This window comes from Elephantulus edwardii, unplaced genomic scaffold, assembly GCF_000299155.1.
Source record: "Elephantulus edwardii isolate Elephantulus edwardi_28Jun2011 unplaced genomic scaffold, EleEdw1.0 scaffold00090, whole genome shotgun sequence".
Taxonomy (NCBI): Eukaryota; Metazoa; Chordata; class Mammalia; order Macroscelidea; family Macroscelididae; genus Elephantulus; species Elephantulus edwardii.
Window position 1 is genome coordinate 7,621,841 of NW_006399840.1, and position 17,464 is coordinate 7,639,304.

Sequence of the window (17,464 nt, forward strand, 5' to 3'; positions counted from 1 at the left end):
TTTGAGATGGCTAGGTTGGCACAGGATAGAATAGCATTTAGAGCTCTTGTACATAGGTTCACTATGAATCGCAAATGACTAGATGGCACATAACAAAAACAACAACAGTGATTCTGTGTACTCCTTCCTTCTTTTTAAATACAATGGTTTTTTATAATTGTAATTTCAACAAAAGTTCACAGAGAAATTACATTTTCATTCATTCTGGATTGTTCAGTATTCTCTCATAGCATCTCTTCCCCCTCACACCACAGCATTTTTAAGTATTACAACTCAAGGCTCAAATTTGCTCTTCAGTTCCTTCAGATTAAGAAATGACAAGCAAGTTTGTGTTCTTTGATTTTGTGACCTCAGCTCTTTGCACATTTTGTTATAATACTTTGTCTTCTTGGACCGCCCTTTGAAATATTCTGCTGAGCTCTTTAACTTCCTCCTTTCTCCCTTTTGTTTTGCATTCTCATCATTCTAGTGCAATATTCAGTCTCCTCTGACATCTATCTCAGCCTTTTCTTTCTCTGCCTTTGTAATGATCTCTTACATTCTTTTTTTTTAACATTTTTCATGAATGACATTTTTTATATCCAACATAATAGTAATTTAAAATACACTAAAAACCAACCTTATTAGGGACATTTCTAATCTTACACACATGGAGTCACCATAAATTAGAATCAGCTTGAGAGTGGTTGTATTTTTTAATTTTGTTTGTTTTCTATTTAAAATGGAAGCCTAATTTTGATAATTATCAATTAGTATACTTTTTAGAGCTCTCCTTATTAATCAAATAAGGGTGGCAGAGTTACTAGATTACATGAAATATATATGTCATTGTTATGTGCCATCATGTCACCTGCAGCTTATAGCGACCCTATGTACAGCAGCTCTGAAGGCTGACCTGAGCCAGGCTCACTAATTCTGACACACGAACCCCCATTGCCCCATTTGTTATACCCATCCATCTCATCTGGGGTTTTCCCCTCCTGGGCTGTCCCTTCTCCCTTCTGAGCATGCTGCGTTCTCTAAGGACAGGTCCCTCCTGGCCACATGCCCAAAGTATGTGAGATGGAGCTTCAAAGCCTAGCGTCTGAGGAGAAACTTGATTTCACCTTCTCCAAGACAGACCTGTTTGATTTCTTGGCAGTCCATGATATGCTCAAGACTCTGCTCCAGCACCGTAATTCAAAGGCATCAGTTCTTCTTCTGTCATCCTTAGTCAATGTCCAGCTCTCTGATGCTTAGCAAGTAATTGCAAATACCATGGCCTGGATTAGGCATACCTTAATCTCTAGGTTGATATCACTGCTTTTCAGTACTCTGGAGAGGTCTCTGACAGTAGACTTTCCCAATGTAATTCATCTTTTTATTTCCTGGCTGCTGATACCAAGAGTGTGGATTGTCAAGCGAAGCAAGCTGTGCTTGTTAACAACCTCAATCTCTTCTCCATCTATCATGGTGCTGCCAATTGGCCCAGTGGTGAGAATGTTTGTCATCTTGATGTTGAGCTTCAATCCATGTTGAAGACTACAGTTCTTAAACTTCTGCATCAAATGACAGATCCTCTTCAGTTTCAGCAAGCAAGATTGTGTCACCTGCATAACTTATGTTCTTGATTAGTCTTCCTCCAATTCTGATGTCATATTACTCCCCATAAATCCTTGTTTCCAAAATAATCTGTTGTGCATATGTATCGAAAAAGTATGTATTCAGGTCTTACATTCATAAGGTCGCTGTGAGTTGCCTACTACTTGACGGCATTTAACAACAACATAGAGAGAGCTCACTTGGACTAATGGACAGATAGTGATGCTACTAAGCCAAAGGTGGGTGATTTTAATCTGTGTCCCTCATGTCTGCTTTTAATTGTTTTTGATCCGATATTCTTCTAGATGGTATAGCACTGGTCTGTCAATTTGCTCTACAGAGGTAACTCGTGGTTGCTGTGATGCTGAACACTGTGACCCTGATGTGTCAAATGTGATAATGGTTACCCCTGGTGGACAGTGTTTGGTGGAGCTCCCTGATTAAAACAAGCTTGGAAGCAGGAGTGGCATCCACTTTCTTAATAGCTTATCTCTGGAAACCCTATGAACTTGGAAAAACAAAGAAAGTTATACCAGTGTTCAGGTCTTTCATTCACAGGGTCTCTATTAGTTGCCTATGACTCAATGGCATTTAACAACAACAACAACAACATGGAGACAAGATTCATCCCTGATGCATTCTTTTCCTGATTTTGAACCATGCAGAGTTTCCTCCCTGCTCTATTCTGAGTACTGTTTCCTGGTCCAAGTATAGTTTCGCATAAGCACAATCAAATGTTCCGGGATTCCCATTTTCCTCGAGGTTAGCCACAATTTGTTTTGATCCACACAGTCAAATGCCCTTGCATAGTCTATTAAATACATACAGACATTCCTCACGTACTCTTTGCTTTCTGGTTAGATCCATCTGACATTGGCAATCATATCCCTGGTGCCACAATCTCTTCTAAATCCAGCTTATATTTCTGGTAGTTCTCTGTCAATGTAGTGTTCTGGTAACTTCTAGATAATCTTTAGCAGGATTTTGCTAGAGGGTGCTATTAGTGATATTGTTCGATAATATCCACACTCTATTGGGTCACCTTTTTTTTGGAATGGGAATAAATATACATCTCTTTCAGTCAGTTGGACAGGTGATTGTCCTCCAGATTTCTTGGCACAACCTGATAAACACATCCAGGGAAGCATCTGTTTGTTGAAATATTTCAAATGGTATTCCATATAAACAGGTGATTTTTTGAAGAACAATTGTCTTATACAGACAAAGGAAAGAATAATAGATTTTGAAATTATATATATATGAATACATACATATATATATACACACATACACACATATAAATCTACATATGAACATATATATTGCCCAGAACTCCAAATTCTATGTCATTAGGTAAATTATAACTCATACTGACTCTCTATCACACTCCAAGGCTGTAAATCTTTATGGAAGGAGATTGCCTATCTTTCTCCCATGGAGCAGCTGATGGTTTCAAGTAATTTAAACCATAACACACTATATCACCAGAGAATTATACACAAAAAATAAGTGTGATTTTTTCCCCCCATACCAAATAATGAAATAGGGAAATGGATTAATTGCATGCTCCATGGTCATTATATTTGTCTGAGAATATAAAAACTATTTAAAGCATGAAGAAAGTAAATTGGAAGCACTTTTTGATCCATCAGCCCACTTAATATAATTTCATTTAGATTAGACATTTATCTTATAACAATTCTTTAAATTAACTGCTAGAAAAAGAAAATTATTCTCTTTGACTTATGGTACAGTCTCCCAGATGTCTTCTGAGAGCCACATAGCTAATGCTATACCAATTTACTATGAGCTATCACACTTGAGATTTGTCTAGTTGAAAGAACTTAAGAAAAAAATTTCAAGCCTTGAGTTGTAATAGTGAAGGATTATATGGGTAAAATCTTGACTGATCAAGGAAGTAGCAAAGAAGAAAGAAAGAATCCACAGGCACTGTACCAAGTGAATTGATTGACACCCATTTCACGAGGAAGAATATGATCAAGATTCAAACTAAATTAAGGAAGAAGTTCAAGCTGCTCTGAAGACCTTAGTGAAACACAAAGCCCGAGGAATAGATGGAGTACCAAAAGATATATTTAAACAGAGTCCTGAATGTGCTCACTAACCCATGCCAAGAAATTTGAAAGACCTATCCAAATGATAGGAAAAGATTCACGAAAACAAGAGATTTGTTCTCATTCCAAGAAAAGATGGTCCAACAGAATGTGCAAATATGTTACAATATAATTAATATCATATACAAGTAAAATATTGATTAATATTATTTAGAATTGCTGGAATATTACATTGACAAAGACCTGCCAGCAATTCAAGCTAGATTCAGAAAAGACTATGGAATGAGGGATAACATTGAAGATTGGGCTGAATGTTAGAATATCAGAACACTGTTTATTGTGTTTTAGCTACTATGCAAAGTCTTTTATCTGTGTGAGTTATGACACATGGGAATGTCATGACAAATGGGAATCCCAGCACATTTAATTGTCCTCATGTGAAAACTTTACAAAAACCAATAAGGATTTGTGCAAACAGAACTAGGAAACACTGCATGGTTAAAAATCAGGGAGGGGTGCATCTGGTTGTTTCCTTTCCCCATAGCTATTATTTTTGATAATTCCATCATGTTTCTCATATGAGAAGCTGAACTGTATGAACAAAATGTGGCATCAGGATTGGGGGGAGACTCATCCACAACCCTTGTTATGCAAACGATTCAAATACGCTTCAAGAAGTCTTGAAATACTTATAGCAGAAGATCAATGACTATAGCCTTCAATATAGATTACATCTCAGTATCTACAAAGTAAAAATACTCTCTACTGGAACAGTAGCAAACCTTGTGATTGATTGATAAAGGGGGAAAAAATGAAGCTGAGATTTCTTTTCACTTGGATCCACAATCAACGCCCATGATAGCAGCAGTAAAGAAATCAAAAGATGTGTTGCATTCAAGAAACTTGCTCTAAAGGACCTCTACAATAAGCTACAGAACAACTGTGTCAGGCATGATGTTTTCACTTCCTATGCATCTCAAAGTTGGACAATGAATAAAAGAATTTATATCAATTTTAGTCTTAGTGAAGTGTACTGAATATACTGGCCGGCTAAAAAAACAAACAAGGCTGTCTTGGAGGAAGCAACAAGAATGTTCCTTGTAGGCTGACATCGGGCTGGGGGTAAGACTGAGAAAAACTGGATAAATTATGTTTACTGCATTGAAGTCTATGAGGGAGAGAGTGGTTTAAAAGTATTATATTTTAGGGCGTTATGTTTATCGTAAGAGTACGGAATGAGGGTTGCAGAGTGAATTATATTTGGGGTTGGGGTGGGGTTGGGGGAGGTGCTGAGGGGATTGTGTACCAATGAGGGAGTTTTTCTTTTGCTTTTCAAGGAGAGGAGGGAACGGGGGTGGGGGGTGGACGGGGGCGAGAAAAGTGCAACAGTGAATGAATGGAATTCCAAAATCTCTGTAGATGTTCTTTGAAATTAAAAAAAAAAATAACTGTATTGAATCTTGGCCATGACTCTGCTAACAAACCCCTTGATTCAGGGGAATTAAAAAAAAAAAAAGAATGTTCCTTGTAAGCAAGGACAGGGAAATTTTGTCTCACACACTTTGCACATGTTGTCAGGAGGGACCGATTCCTGGGAAAAGAATCATGCGGCAAAAGGTAGGTGGTCAGAAAATGAGAGGAAGACCTTGAACAAGATGGATTAGCATAGTGACTGTAACAATTGGTTCAAGACTGTAGTGGATGGTACAGGATAGGACAAGGTTCCAATCTATTGTTCTTAGGGTCACTATATGATAAAGTTGATCCAAAACAAAACACATAACAACAACTAGAAATCTACCTTCCCTGGGACAAATTTTAAATGGTTTGTGAATTGTATTGAATAAGAAATAAGGTTATAGTTAGGAGCCTTCATGTTGAGTCCAACTCTTGACCTGATTTATAACAGAACACGACCATTCATTCACAGCTGCTGTTGTGCTTGAGGCATTGATGTAGTCACTGTCTCAGTACAATTTATTGAGGGTCTTATTGTTTTTTTTTCACCACCATCTACTATATCACTTGGAAGGAGGAGTGGCATCCACTTCCATAATAGCTTGTCTCCAGAAACCCTATGAACCTGTAGAGAGGATGAAAGGCACCCAAGCGTCAAGGACTCTCCTTCATAGGGTCACTATGAAGTCGCTATGCAACTCGACAGCACTTAACAACAACAACAAAAACAACAACAACTACTACTATATCACACCTGATTTTTTTTTTCCTCCCAGGACAGGCCTTGCCTGATATTATGCTCCAACTACAAGGTGAAGCCTCACGATGATTGGTTTTAAGGAACATTTCGGCTACATTTCTTCCACGATTGGTTAGTTCTTGTCGCAGTCCAGTATATTCCGCATTCTCTGACAGTATCACAATTCAAGGGCATCAATTGTTTGTTCTTCCTTACTTATTACCTAACTTTGCCTTGCAAGGGATCTCCTTGTTCTTTATTACTTTAAACAGATTTGCTGCTTCAGGAGCACAGTAGAGCATTGTGATGAGCCAGAATGAATTTGACAGCAGTGGACTTATTTTACTTCTCGTCCTTATTTATAACTTTAACATGGTTCTTATTTCATAATTTCAAAAACACTCTCTTACCTATATTCTTTTCTCCTCCCTGAACAATGCTAAGTCTTTGTATCAGATGTCTCCAATTCACACTCCAAACCTAAAATTCAGGAGTTCTGGTTTCTTGGGCAGGTTTAAACTTGTTGTGTTCCTATATTTTGAGGATAAAACCATCTACAGAGTTACAGAAACACTGAAATAATTTATCAGTACCTACATGTTAGACACTAGTGATACAATTACTCTCTCTATTTAGAAAAAAAAATTAAGGAAATGTATTTAACTTTTTATTAACTTGCTTTATCTGATTAATTGGGTAAAAATTGTTAAACTGTGACTCAACTCAGTCAAATTACATATACAACCAAATCTGGTATTAGAGAATCAAACCACTAAATCTATATAGAACCACTTACTTTACAAATTAAAGGGAACCTAAACACAAGGCAAAGCTACTGGTAAAAGGGCATCACCAGTGCCCAGGAGTGTGTCAGCTTGTTGTTCTCTAGGAATCATCAAAGCTCCAGGGAGTCATTGAAGCCAAAATTGTGATCTCCCTACCTTGTCCTTCAAATGGTGTATAAGCTAAGCACATTTTCTGTGCATCTGGAGGCTTTGTTATAGACAGAAGGTTCCCTCTTCATGAGACTGCTGTTTAGAGTCTAACTTTTTTAAAGAGGAATTTGGAAAACTTCCCAGACACTGCATCTGCCCCTAGCCCCTGCACCTCAGAGTCTAATGCCGGCAAGGGAGACAGCAAAGACTACTAAATTTATTAACAGTGGACGGGCCATTCTATCTTTCACTGCAACAACAGTAGGAGATCCCATCAAAAATCTGTCTGCTGGCTATCTAGCAAATCTAAACTGACATCTTTACCTTAGATATATCCAGCAGATTGAAACCAATTTTATTTTCTCAAAGAATGCAAACCAATATAAATAAAAATTAAAAAACAAAAAAAAACCCTCACAATGTATGGGAATGATAATGCGAAACACAGCGCACATGGAAAAATGCACGAAACACACTGTATATAAACAAAACACACACACGAAAGGAAACACACCAAAGCTAATACTTGCTTCCAGTCATTTCTGTTTCCATTTGGAAAAAGAAATATCTTTCCCCCCTCCTATATTCTTTTTATCTCTATATTTTTTGCATGTAATTCAAGACTATTAAGTAGGCATTGAACATTTTAGGGAAGTTAAGTGGTCAAATTAGCCAATATTCGGTGATGATTTTGAAGTAATGCATTGGGCACATAGTTAAGCTTACATTAATCTCAATATAACTCAGCCAGCGCATAATCATGATTCATTACCAATATATATAAACAGCCAGCCTCACTCAAAAGCAAACTCTTCAATATTTTAGGCAAAAACAAGACAATGATATTTGAGCTGTATTTTATAGTGCACACTCCATTGTCTCATCCTCAATACATTAAATATATTGTTATGTGCCATCAAGTCGACTATGACTCATAGCGACCTGATGAACAACTAATGTGAGCCTTGTTTTGTGCTTGGCTTTCCACACGATCTCTGTCCTGCTTAAGCCCGCTTGGACAGCCACTCTGTCAATCTATCTTGTTGAAGGTCTTCCTTTTATTGATCCTCTTCATTTCCAAGCATGATGTCTCTTGCCAAGGAAGGAATAGCGATTTGCTACAAATGTACCTCACTGATTACATTAACATTTATATGAGGTTAAAGACTAATGCATATTTTATATTTAAAAGTTAAAATTTTTGAAGTAGTTCCAGTTTTCTGTATCTATACTGAAACAATGCTTTCTAAAAACTGTAATTCATAGAGGAAAATACAATCCATAATGTTGTAGTTTCAATACCTGACATTATTGGAATATCATTACTGATGTCGGGTCATGGCTAAAAGTTGAGAGTATCAGATAAAATTTCTCTGTGTTTTATCAACTATGAAAGGGGATTTGACTGTGTGGATCACAACAAACTGTGGCTAACATTGAGAAGAATGAGAATCCCAGGACTAAGAGCAAGAAGATGTCTGAAAAGAAGATGAGAACATTGAAAGGATATATCCTTTCTCTATACCTTTTCAATCTGTATGCAGAATAGCTCATTCATGAGGCTAGACTTTATAAAGCCCAATGTGGCATCAGGATTGAAGAAAGACTCATCAACATCTTGTGTTATGCACTGAAACTGATAAGGACTTGAAACATTTGCAACTGAAAGTCAAAGATAATAGCCTTTATTTGGATTGAATCTCAACATCAAGAAAACAAAGTTCCTCATCACTGGGCCAATAAGCAATATCATGATTGATGGAGAAAAGACTGAGATTGTTGATGGTTTCACCTTGTTTGGATTCACAATCAACACTCTCAGCACCAGTGGTCAGGAAAAAATCTGCTGTAAAGGACCTATCTGAATGCTAAAGAGCAATCATGTCAGTCAGGAGATGAAGGTGTGCCTGATCCAGGCCACTGTCTTCTCAATAGTGTACTATGCATCAGAGAGCTGGTGATCCAGTCTCACTAACACCAACACATCAACCCTCTTGATCCAGTTACTGTATCAATCCTTCTCGTCCAGGGTCTCCCTCTCCTGCACTGTCCATCCACCCTTCCAATAAAGATGTCCTTCTCCAAGGACCAATCTCTCTGGCTACGTGCTCAAAGTAAGTGAGGCAGAACTTCAAAATCTTAGCCTCCAAGGAGATAATTTTTTTCACCCTCTCCAAGACAGACCAATTTGTTTTCTTGGCAGTCTATGGTATGCTCAAGACTCTTCAGCACCACAACTCAAAAGCATCTATTCTTCTTCTGTCATCCTTACTCATTGTGAAACTCTTTGAAGCATAGCAAGTAATTGAGAAGACTACGGCCTGAATAAGGCACACCTTTGTATCTAGACTGACATTGTTGCTCTTCAGCACTCTGGAGAGGTCCCTGACAGCAGATTTTTCCCAATGCAATTCATGGGGGACCAGTTTTTTGGAGGCCATCACACTTGAAGAATAGAAGGTCAGTGCATAAGAAGAAGACCCTGGATGAAATGGATAGACATAGTGATTGTGGCAATGGGATCGGATGTATCAGAAGTGATGAGGTTGGCCCAGGATGAGGTTCACAGCCATTGTTCATACAGTCACTATGGGTCATAGTCTACTCGGTGACACATATCAGCAGCAGGATTAGGATGAGTTTACTGAGGCAAAGTTGTGTAAGTGTAGAATTTGAATTTATCTTGTAAAAAAATCTTGATTTTTTTTTCCATATTGCTTTTCTGGCACTGATTTTAGTATTGTAACTTACTGTATTTCTTACATATTACTTACCTTAATTATTTAGTTTTCTGGTGCTTCTAAAATTTTGTGCTTAAGGCAATTGCTTCACTTATCCCACTGTAGTCCACACCCCATATATTTTCCTTGAAATTAGTTTTACCAACATGCTTTAAATATTATTATTAAATATTATTTTATTATTCTTTAATTCTTATATTATTAAATAATGCAAATATTATTAATATTTTTATAATTCTACACTCTAAAAATATGCCAAATAAGTATCCAATTGTTTGGTAAAGCATTAGGGTTTTTTTCTCTCACACAATTACTCTTAAAAACTTTGTTAACTTGATCAGCACTGAGAATCTTCAATATTATGCATTTTGCAAAAACGTTTACCCATAAATCAGTTATTCCCAAAGCAGCGATAAACATTCTGAGGATGTTTTGTCAAATAATGTTCTATAGCCATTTTGAGTCTATTCTTTGATCCAATATGATTTTCGTAACATAGCTTTTCTTTTTCTTTTCTCCACTTACCCCATGTTTGCACTAACACACTTAAGACTTTGGTTACATAGACACAATTGAGTTAAATTTATTAAAAAATGGTTCCTTAATATTTCTATAAACAAGCACAATAGGAGTTCATTATAAGGGGTATAAAAATTATAGGAAGTGTCATGAGGTTTGGTGCTTACTTACCAGTAAAGTCTGTATTGGCTGGCAGGGTTGAGCTGGGAAATCTGCAATATCCATTCCCAACAAAATGAATTCCTTTCACCATCACAGCCAGAGGTGCTGCTAGAGATGTCTCTCTCCTTTCCAGCTGATATACAGGAGCAGGTCCATTCAGTTCTTCAGGTGGTAACCACCTAACATGAATGGTTGTGCTATTGATGGCTTCCACGTGAGGAGAACTCAGCTGGACTGGTGCTAAATATTAGAAAACATTTGCTGTAGTCAATAATTTGTTTCCTAATAGGAGACACAGACATCACAACATACATGTAAAGATAAAAGGAGTTATTCTGGTTTTTTTTTTGTTGTTATTTGGTGATTTGTATCATTATTTGTTCATTTTAAAACTTCCTTGTTGAGTTGATAATGACTCCATGTATATCAGAAGAGAACTGTGGTTTTCAGTAGCTTATTTTTGGAAGGAGATGATTAGACCTTTCTTCTGAGGAATCATTGAGTACATCAAAACCTCCATCATACTGACATATTAATTAGCAGGAGTGCATATTAACTATTTATGTTAACTACCCAAGGAGTGTAAATTAAACATAAAATTATATTTTCACCCTCAAATCAGTACGGTCTCGTGTTTATATGGTTCCTGGAAGTGGAAATAGGATAATGCACTTATTTTGATTGTGACCAAGTCTGATTTAAATCAATATTTCCATTCTGCCTCCTAAGGTTGCCAAGAGAATTATTAACTCATCAGCACCCAACAATAAATACTTGAAACAAAAATGATTTTTAAAACTCAAATAGTTTGTTTCTTCTTTCTTACTAAAGAATAGATTTTTCTGTAAGTTCTAATATTTTCATATTTTTATTGAGATTTTAATGAAAGAGTATAGAGAACTTGGATTTCCATTCATTTTTTTTGTTGCACATTTTCTTCCCTGTCTACCCCTCCCCCAATTCACATTTCTCTTTGAAAAGGAAAAAAACATTCTTTCATTGTTATACCATGCCCTCCCCACCCCCACCCCACCCTGCCTCAGGACACTTTACTATGCAGCTCTTATTCTGGACTCTTGTCATACAAATAATACCTAATCAAATATCACTTTTAAACAGTTCTCTCCCTTATCTGTTTGAATGTGTGTACATTCATTATCGTCTCTTTTCTTAATTTCCCCTACATACAGGCAAGATTGTGGAGAACCTGAAACCCTTATTCACTGTTGGTAGGAGTATAAAATGATGCAACCACTGTGGAAGACAATATGGTGCCTTCTCAAAAAGGTGGAAATAAGAATACCATTTGACCCAGCAATTCCACTACTGGGAATATACCCTAAAGGAATCAGAATTGCCACCCAAGCAGATATATGCACACCCATGTTTATTGCTGCTTTGTTCACAATAACAAAGAGTTGGAAACAACCCAAGTGCCCATAAACAAATGAATGGATAGAGAAGCTGTGGTATGTTCACATAATTGAATACTATGCAACATTGAAAACCAAGAAACTTATGAAATAATATACTAAATGGGTAACCCTGGAGGACATTATGCTGAGTGAAATATCTTACTCACAAAAGGACAAGTACTGCATAGTGCCACTGTTGTAAAACAGGACTGACATCGGGTTTGGGGGAAAACTAACAATAGATTTTATATACTATATTAGCTGCTGATGGTGCCTGATCCATATTCTTTTAACCCAGCTAGTACATCCATACCCCAGATTCTTGCTGGCCTCCTCTTGGCTGGGGAGACTGTGCTTTACCCAAGAGCAGCAGGATCACCAGGGGAAACCTGTAAACAAGAAGGGACACCCCCTTTTTTTTGCATGCCATCAACCTTAAAGCACAATGCACAGAGGTCAACTAGGCAATGAAATGAGTAGTTGAGGATATAAGAGAGAATGATGAATTAGAAATAATTTGGCAAGGTCAGCTGTCACTAATGGTCTAGCCAATAAGTAATGCAAGAATTATGACTCAAGATTGTCAAATTTTTATTGTTTGGTGTTTGCTTTTTGTGTTGTGGTTTTTGTTGTTGTTGTTATTGTTTTTATTAATTTAAGTCTCTTGTGTAGAATTAACAAAACCTCTAGGAGGGCTTTTGCATTTAAAATTGGTTGTTATTATATTTTGGAGGAACATTCATCTAAGTGGTACAGCACTCTTCTGTCAATATGCTGTACTGAGGTAACATGGGTTTTCTGTGATGCTGAACCTTGAACATTTGGGGTGTCAAATGACATAACAGTTACCCATGGTGGATAGTGTTTGGTGGAGCTCCCAGTTTAAGACAGGTTTGGAAGCAGGAGTGTCATCCACTTCCTAAACAACATGCCTCCAGAAAATTTATGAACTTTGATAAATGTTGATAGTTATAAAAAGGCTTCAGGCCTTTTGTTCATAGGGTCACTGCGTCATGATCAAACCAAAGACAATCAACAACAGCATAGTTTATTATTTTAAAAGAATACTTTGGAGTAATTTTAGGTGATTTTTTTTAATTAAAGCTTAATCCTAAACCTAATTCACTACTATTGAGTCAGTTTTGACACATGACAACCTTCCATCAGGTCTCCTAGCTGCATGTCTCCTGAAGCAGAAGAGTGCCTCATCTGTCTCCTGGAATCAAACTGTTGACTTTTGCACTGTTAGCTAAAAACTTAACCTACTATACCACTATAGTGACTTTTTAAAATTTTTTTTTAAATTTTTATTAATTTTTGTGCATGTACCATCAAATCAGATCTGACTGGTACAGGAGGAGATTGCCCCTCCTTCTCCAGCAGAGCATCTGGTGGATTCAAACCGCGTGCCTCTGAGATTGCAGTGCAGCTTCTTGCCACTAGGCTACCAGAGCTCCCTCATAGGGACTTTTTTAAGCTTCAAAAGTAATTTTAATAAAAACAAAGCAATATTTTCAAGTCATTAGTATTATGGAATAAGTTAATGAGTTCATCAGTTTATAACCTATAACTCAAGAAAAATGGATTCTAGGTAGCCTCTTGGATCATGCAACAACAAAGTGGTCCTAGTCCTTAAGGGGCCATGACACCAAGGGTGAGTTGGATGTAGTAAGTGCCTTGGGCCCTATCCACTTTGGGGCTTTGACATACTTTGAGATCTTTGAACAATGAAAATTCTTTGGAAGTAGGGAAGACCAGGAATGACAGGGATTACATTTTGCTTACAAATTGTTGGAAAGTAGAGTAAGAATAATAACTGCACTATTGAAAATGAAATTTTGTTTGATTTTTTATTTTCTCCTTACAAAACAGATTTTGTAGTCTCAATACCTCTTAAAATAATTTCAAAAACATTTGTCAGTGAAGTCTAAGACTCACACTTACTCTGTGTTTAAGGAAAAAAAGAATTCAGTTGAAGATTTGATGCCTGTGAAATGTGGCCTGTCACGGATGTTGTTTGTGTAGTTATTGAGTCCATTACAGCTTAAAATGTCCCTGTGAACAGCATATCAGAACCTTGCTCTACTCTTTACTGCCTTCATGACCTTCTCCGAACTCAAACCTGTTGTTACAGTCACTGTGTCAATCAATCTGTTGAAAATCTTCCTTCCTTTCTCTGACTCTCTTTTTTTTTCAGCATGATCCCTTTTTCAAGAACTGGTCCCTCCTGACAACATCGATCTCCTCGTAACAACATTTTATGTAAGAAAAGTGTCACCATCCTTGCCTACAAGGAGGACCCTGGTTGCACTTCCTCAAAGTTAGCTGTATGAGCTCTTTTAGCAGTTTCTGCTATATTTTATATACTTCATTGCTGATTAATTTTATAAAAGTTAATGAATAAGAATAATTGTAAGAAACACTATGTGAGTGAAGGGCCATGTGAAACAAAATGGACATAAACTTTGTAAGCCAACCAACATATTTTTTTCAAAAAACAAAATAAGAACAAAAAAGGCATCAATTTTCCAGTCTTCCTTCTTCCTTGTTCAACTTTCAGGTAGAAGGGAAACAACTGGAAGTACCATGGCTTGAATCAGGTGTACCTTAACTTTGAAACTGATGTTTTTGCTCTTTAGAACTTGGATGATGAGTTCCTTGATAGTACGTTTTGCTAATGCAGCAGGTCTTTTAATTTTTTTATTTGTGGCCTACTGGCAATAAGCTGTACTGCAATGCTGAAGGTGTGCTTCATGAGAAAAGGGTGGGCAATCTTTGCTTGTGCAATTAACTGCCTCTGAAAACCCACCAGAGGGCCAGCTATTGGTCGGTTCCAATTTAACGGTACATAACAACTACTACCATGAATGAGTGTTGATTGTGGATCCAAGTAAAATGAAATTGTTAACAACTTCAATCATTCCTCCATCTCTCATGACATTGCCTATTGGCCCAATGATGACAATTTTGTTTACTTGATATTGAGATGTAATCCATATTGAAGGTTGTAATCTTTGATCTTCAGTAAGTGTTTCAAGTTGTCTTCACTTTCAACAAGGTTGTGTCATCTGCATAATGCAGGTTGTTGATGAGTCTTCCTCCAATTCTAATACTATATTCTTTATAAAGTCCAACTTCGCAAATTATTTTCTCAGTATACAGATTGAATATGTATATTCATATGTGGAATGGACACAACCCTGAGGTACAATACTTCTGATTTTAATCTTTTCAGTATTCTCTCTGGACAACTGCTGGAAGTGTTTATAACAAAGAATATTGAACATACCAAGATTTGTCAAAAGAACAAAGAAATCAGTCTTAGAAGACATGCAACCAGAGAACGCTTCCCACATATTTTAGTTATCTTCATTGGGAACACCTAATGTCAGAAAAAGTATAATGTTTGAGAAAGCAAAGGACCAATGAAAAGGAAGGAAACCTTCAATGGATTGATTAACACAATAGCCACAACAATGAACTAAAACAAACCCATTATCAAGCAAGTTACACAAGATCAGCAATAATTCGTTCTGTTATGCATAAGATCCTCTTGAATTGGAGCCACCAATGACTAACAATAGCAACTGTGTGACTTGGTTAGATTTGGGTTGTGGAAGTAAAGGAAGAATAAGATGTCATGGCAAATAACTCTCTATTTTTAGGGCCTAAACTAAGACTTTGAACTTATATTTATACTTTCTAAACATGGTCTTATCCTGAAATAATGTCATTGCCTGTTTCAATAACCATGAATTAAAATGATATTAATATAAAAATGATAGCCTTAAATGATCTAGAGTATGTCACTTTAAATCAGCATTTAACAATTATAGCATCAGAACAATTATAATGTATTACTGTGTAGAAATTTTAACGAGCTTTCCAAAAAGAAGCAATTACTAGCAATATATTTTAAGTTTTAGTAAAGAAGAAAATGCACTGAGCAAAAACAACTTAGATAATTAACAATTCTCTTCTTCTGCCACTGCAAACTATGCTTATATACATATGAATCTTTCAGTTATATGCATGACTTCCCTTAGCATTTCTTGCCAACATTTTGCTAAATACTAGATTTTCAAGGATTTCATTTTACAAAACAATGATTCCTCCACAAAATAACCAAAAACAAAACAAAAGGCTAAGCCATCCAGAAATGTCTTCTCCCACAAAGCTTTTCTTCCAGAGTTTGAATTCTAGACTTTTTTTTAATACAAATTTCAAAAGCATATGCTTAGCTGTGAGCTAATTTTTGAAGGATTATTGTCTAAAATTATTTAGTCTGGACTCAGGGAAACAACTGAGCATCAATTACATAAATTTTTAAATACATGTATAAAATTAGTTACTTAGAAACATGGAGAGAAACTCTGAACTTCTTTGTTACTATATCTATGGTAAAATTAACACAATCACTGAGAGAGATAATGAAGTCTTGCCAAATTATTGAAATTATGGGATAATAGGTAAAAGTAAACATTATCTATAAAGTTTTACATAAAAAAGGCAATTTAAGAGGGTACATAAAATAGTACTTGGTGTTAGTACTAGGTCATGATCCACCTTGAGTTGGTTTTTGTATATGGAGTGAAGTGTGGATCTTGCTTGAGTCTTCTGCAGATAGCTTCCCAATTTTGCCAACACCATTTGTTAAAAAGACTGTCATTTCCCCACTTAACTAATTTCGTCTCCTTGTCAAAAGTCAGTTGACCATAGGTACATGGGCTGATTTCTGGGTTCTCAATTCTATTCCATTGATCTATGTGTCTGTCATTGTACCAGTACCATGCTGTCTTAACCACCACAGCAGTGTAGTAGGATTTGAAATCAGGGAGTGATTTGCCTCCTACCCTTTTTCTATTTTTAAGGAGTGCTTTGCTTATTCTGGGATTCTTTCCATTCCAAATGAGACTGGAGATTACCTTTTCCATCTCCTTGAAGAATGAGATTGGTATTAGTATTGGGATTACATTGAACGTGTAAATTGCCTTTGGTAGTATTGCTATTTTCACAATAAGAAAAGCTTGGGAGAACTTTTGTAGTCCTAATCCACAACATAAAAAGTCTTTGAAGTATCCTGAAAAAATCTACAATCAGAAGAAGATAAAATAGATGAATGGGACCTTCTAAGAATCAAATCCCTATGCACATCCAAAAAAAGGGAAGCCACTGCCTGGGAAAAAGTATTTGGTTATGACATGTCAGATAAGGGACTTATATCTGGAATATATAAAATACTTGAGCACCACAATAAAATAAAGGTAAATAATCCAGTTGAGAAATGGGCACAGGATATGAACAGACACTTTACCAAAGAAGACATTCTGATGGCCAATAAGCACATGAAGAAATGTTAAAAATCCCTAGCTCTCAGATAGATGCAAATCAAAACAACTGAGATATTATCTCACCCCAGTAAAAGTAGCTTTGTTTACAGTAGCAAAGAGTTGAAGCAACCTAAGTGCCCATCAACAAACAAATGGATAGAGAAGGTGTGGTATATTCACACAAAGGAATACTACACTGCATTGAAAAACAAGGAACTCATGCAATATTATTCAAAATGGGTGACCCTGGAGGACACTATGCTGAGTGATATATCTCAGTCACAAAGGGACAAATGCAGCATGGTGCCACTGCTGTAGAATGGGTCTGACATCAGGGTTGGGGTAAGACTGAGAAAAAACTGGATAAATTAAGTATACTGCATTGAAACAACTCTCTGATGCATAACAAGTGATTGTGAAGACCATGGCCTGTATCAAAAGCACCGTAGTCTCCAGAGAGACACCATTGCTCCCCAGTACTTTGGAGAGGTCCCTAACAGCAGACTTTC

General features: G+C 36.6%; 1 protein-coding gene across 1 annotated transcript in view; it reads right to left on the bottom strand.

The window, feature by feature from the left end:
- Positions 1-17,464, bottom strand: part of USH2A (Usher syndrome 2A (autosomal recessive, mild)) — a 1,454,174-nt gene that overhangs the window by 982,831 nt on the left and 453,879 nt on the right. The window contains exon 20 of the mRNA XM_006890571.1: positions 10,220-10,450. Coding sequence (XP_006890633.1) covers positions 10,220-10,450 — 231 coding nt within the window. The remainder of the gene's footprint in view (positions 1-10,219; positions 10,451-17,464) is intronic.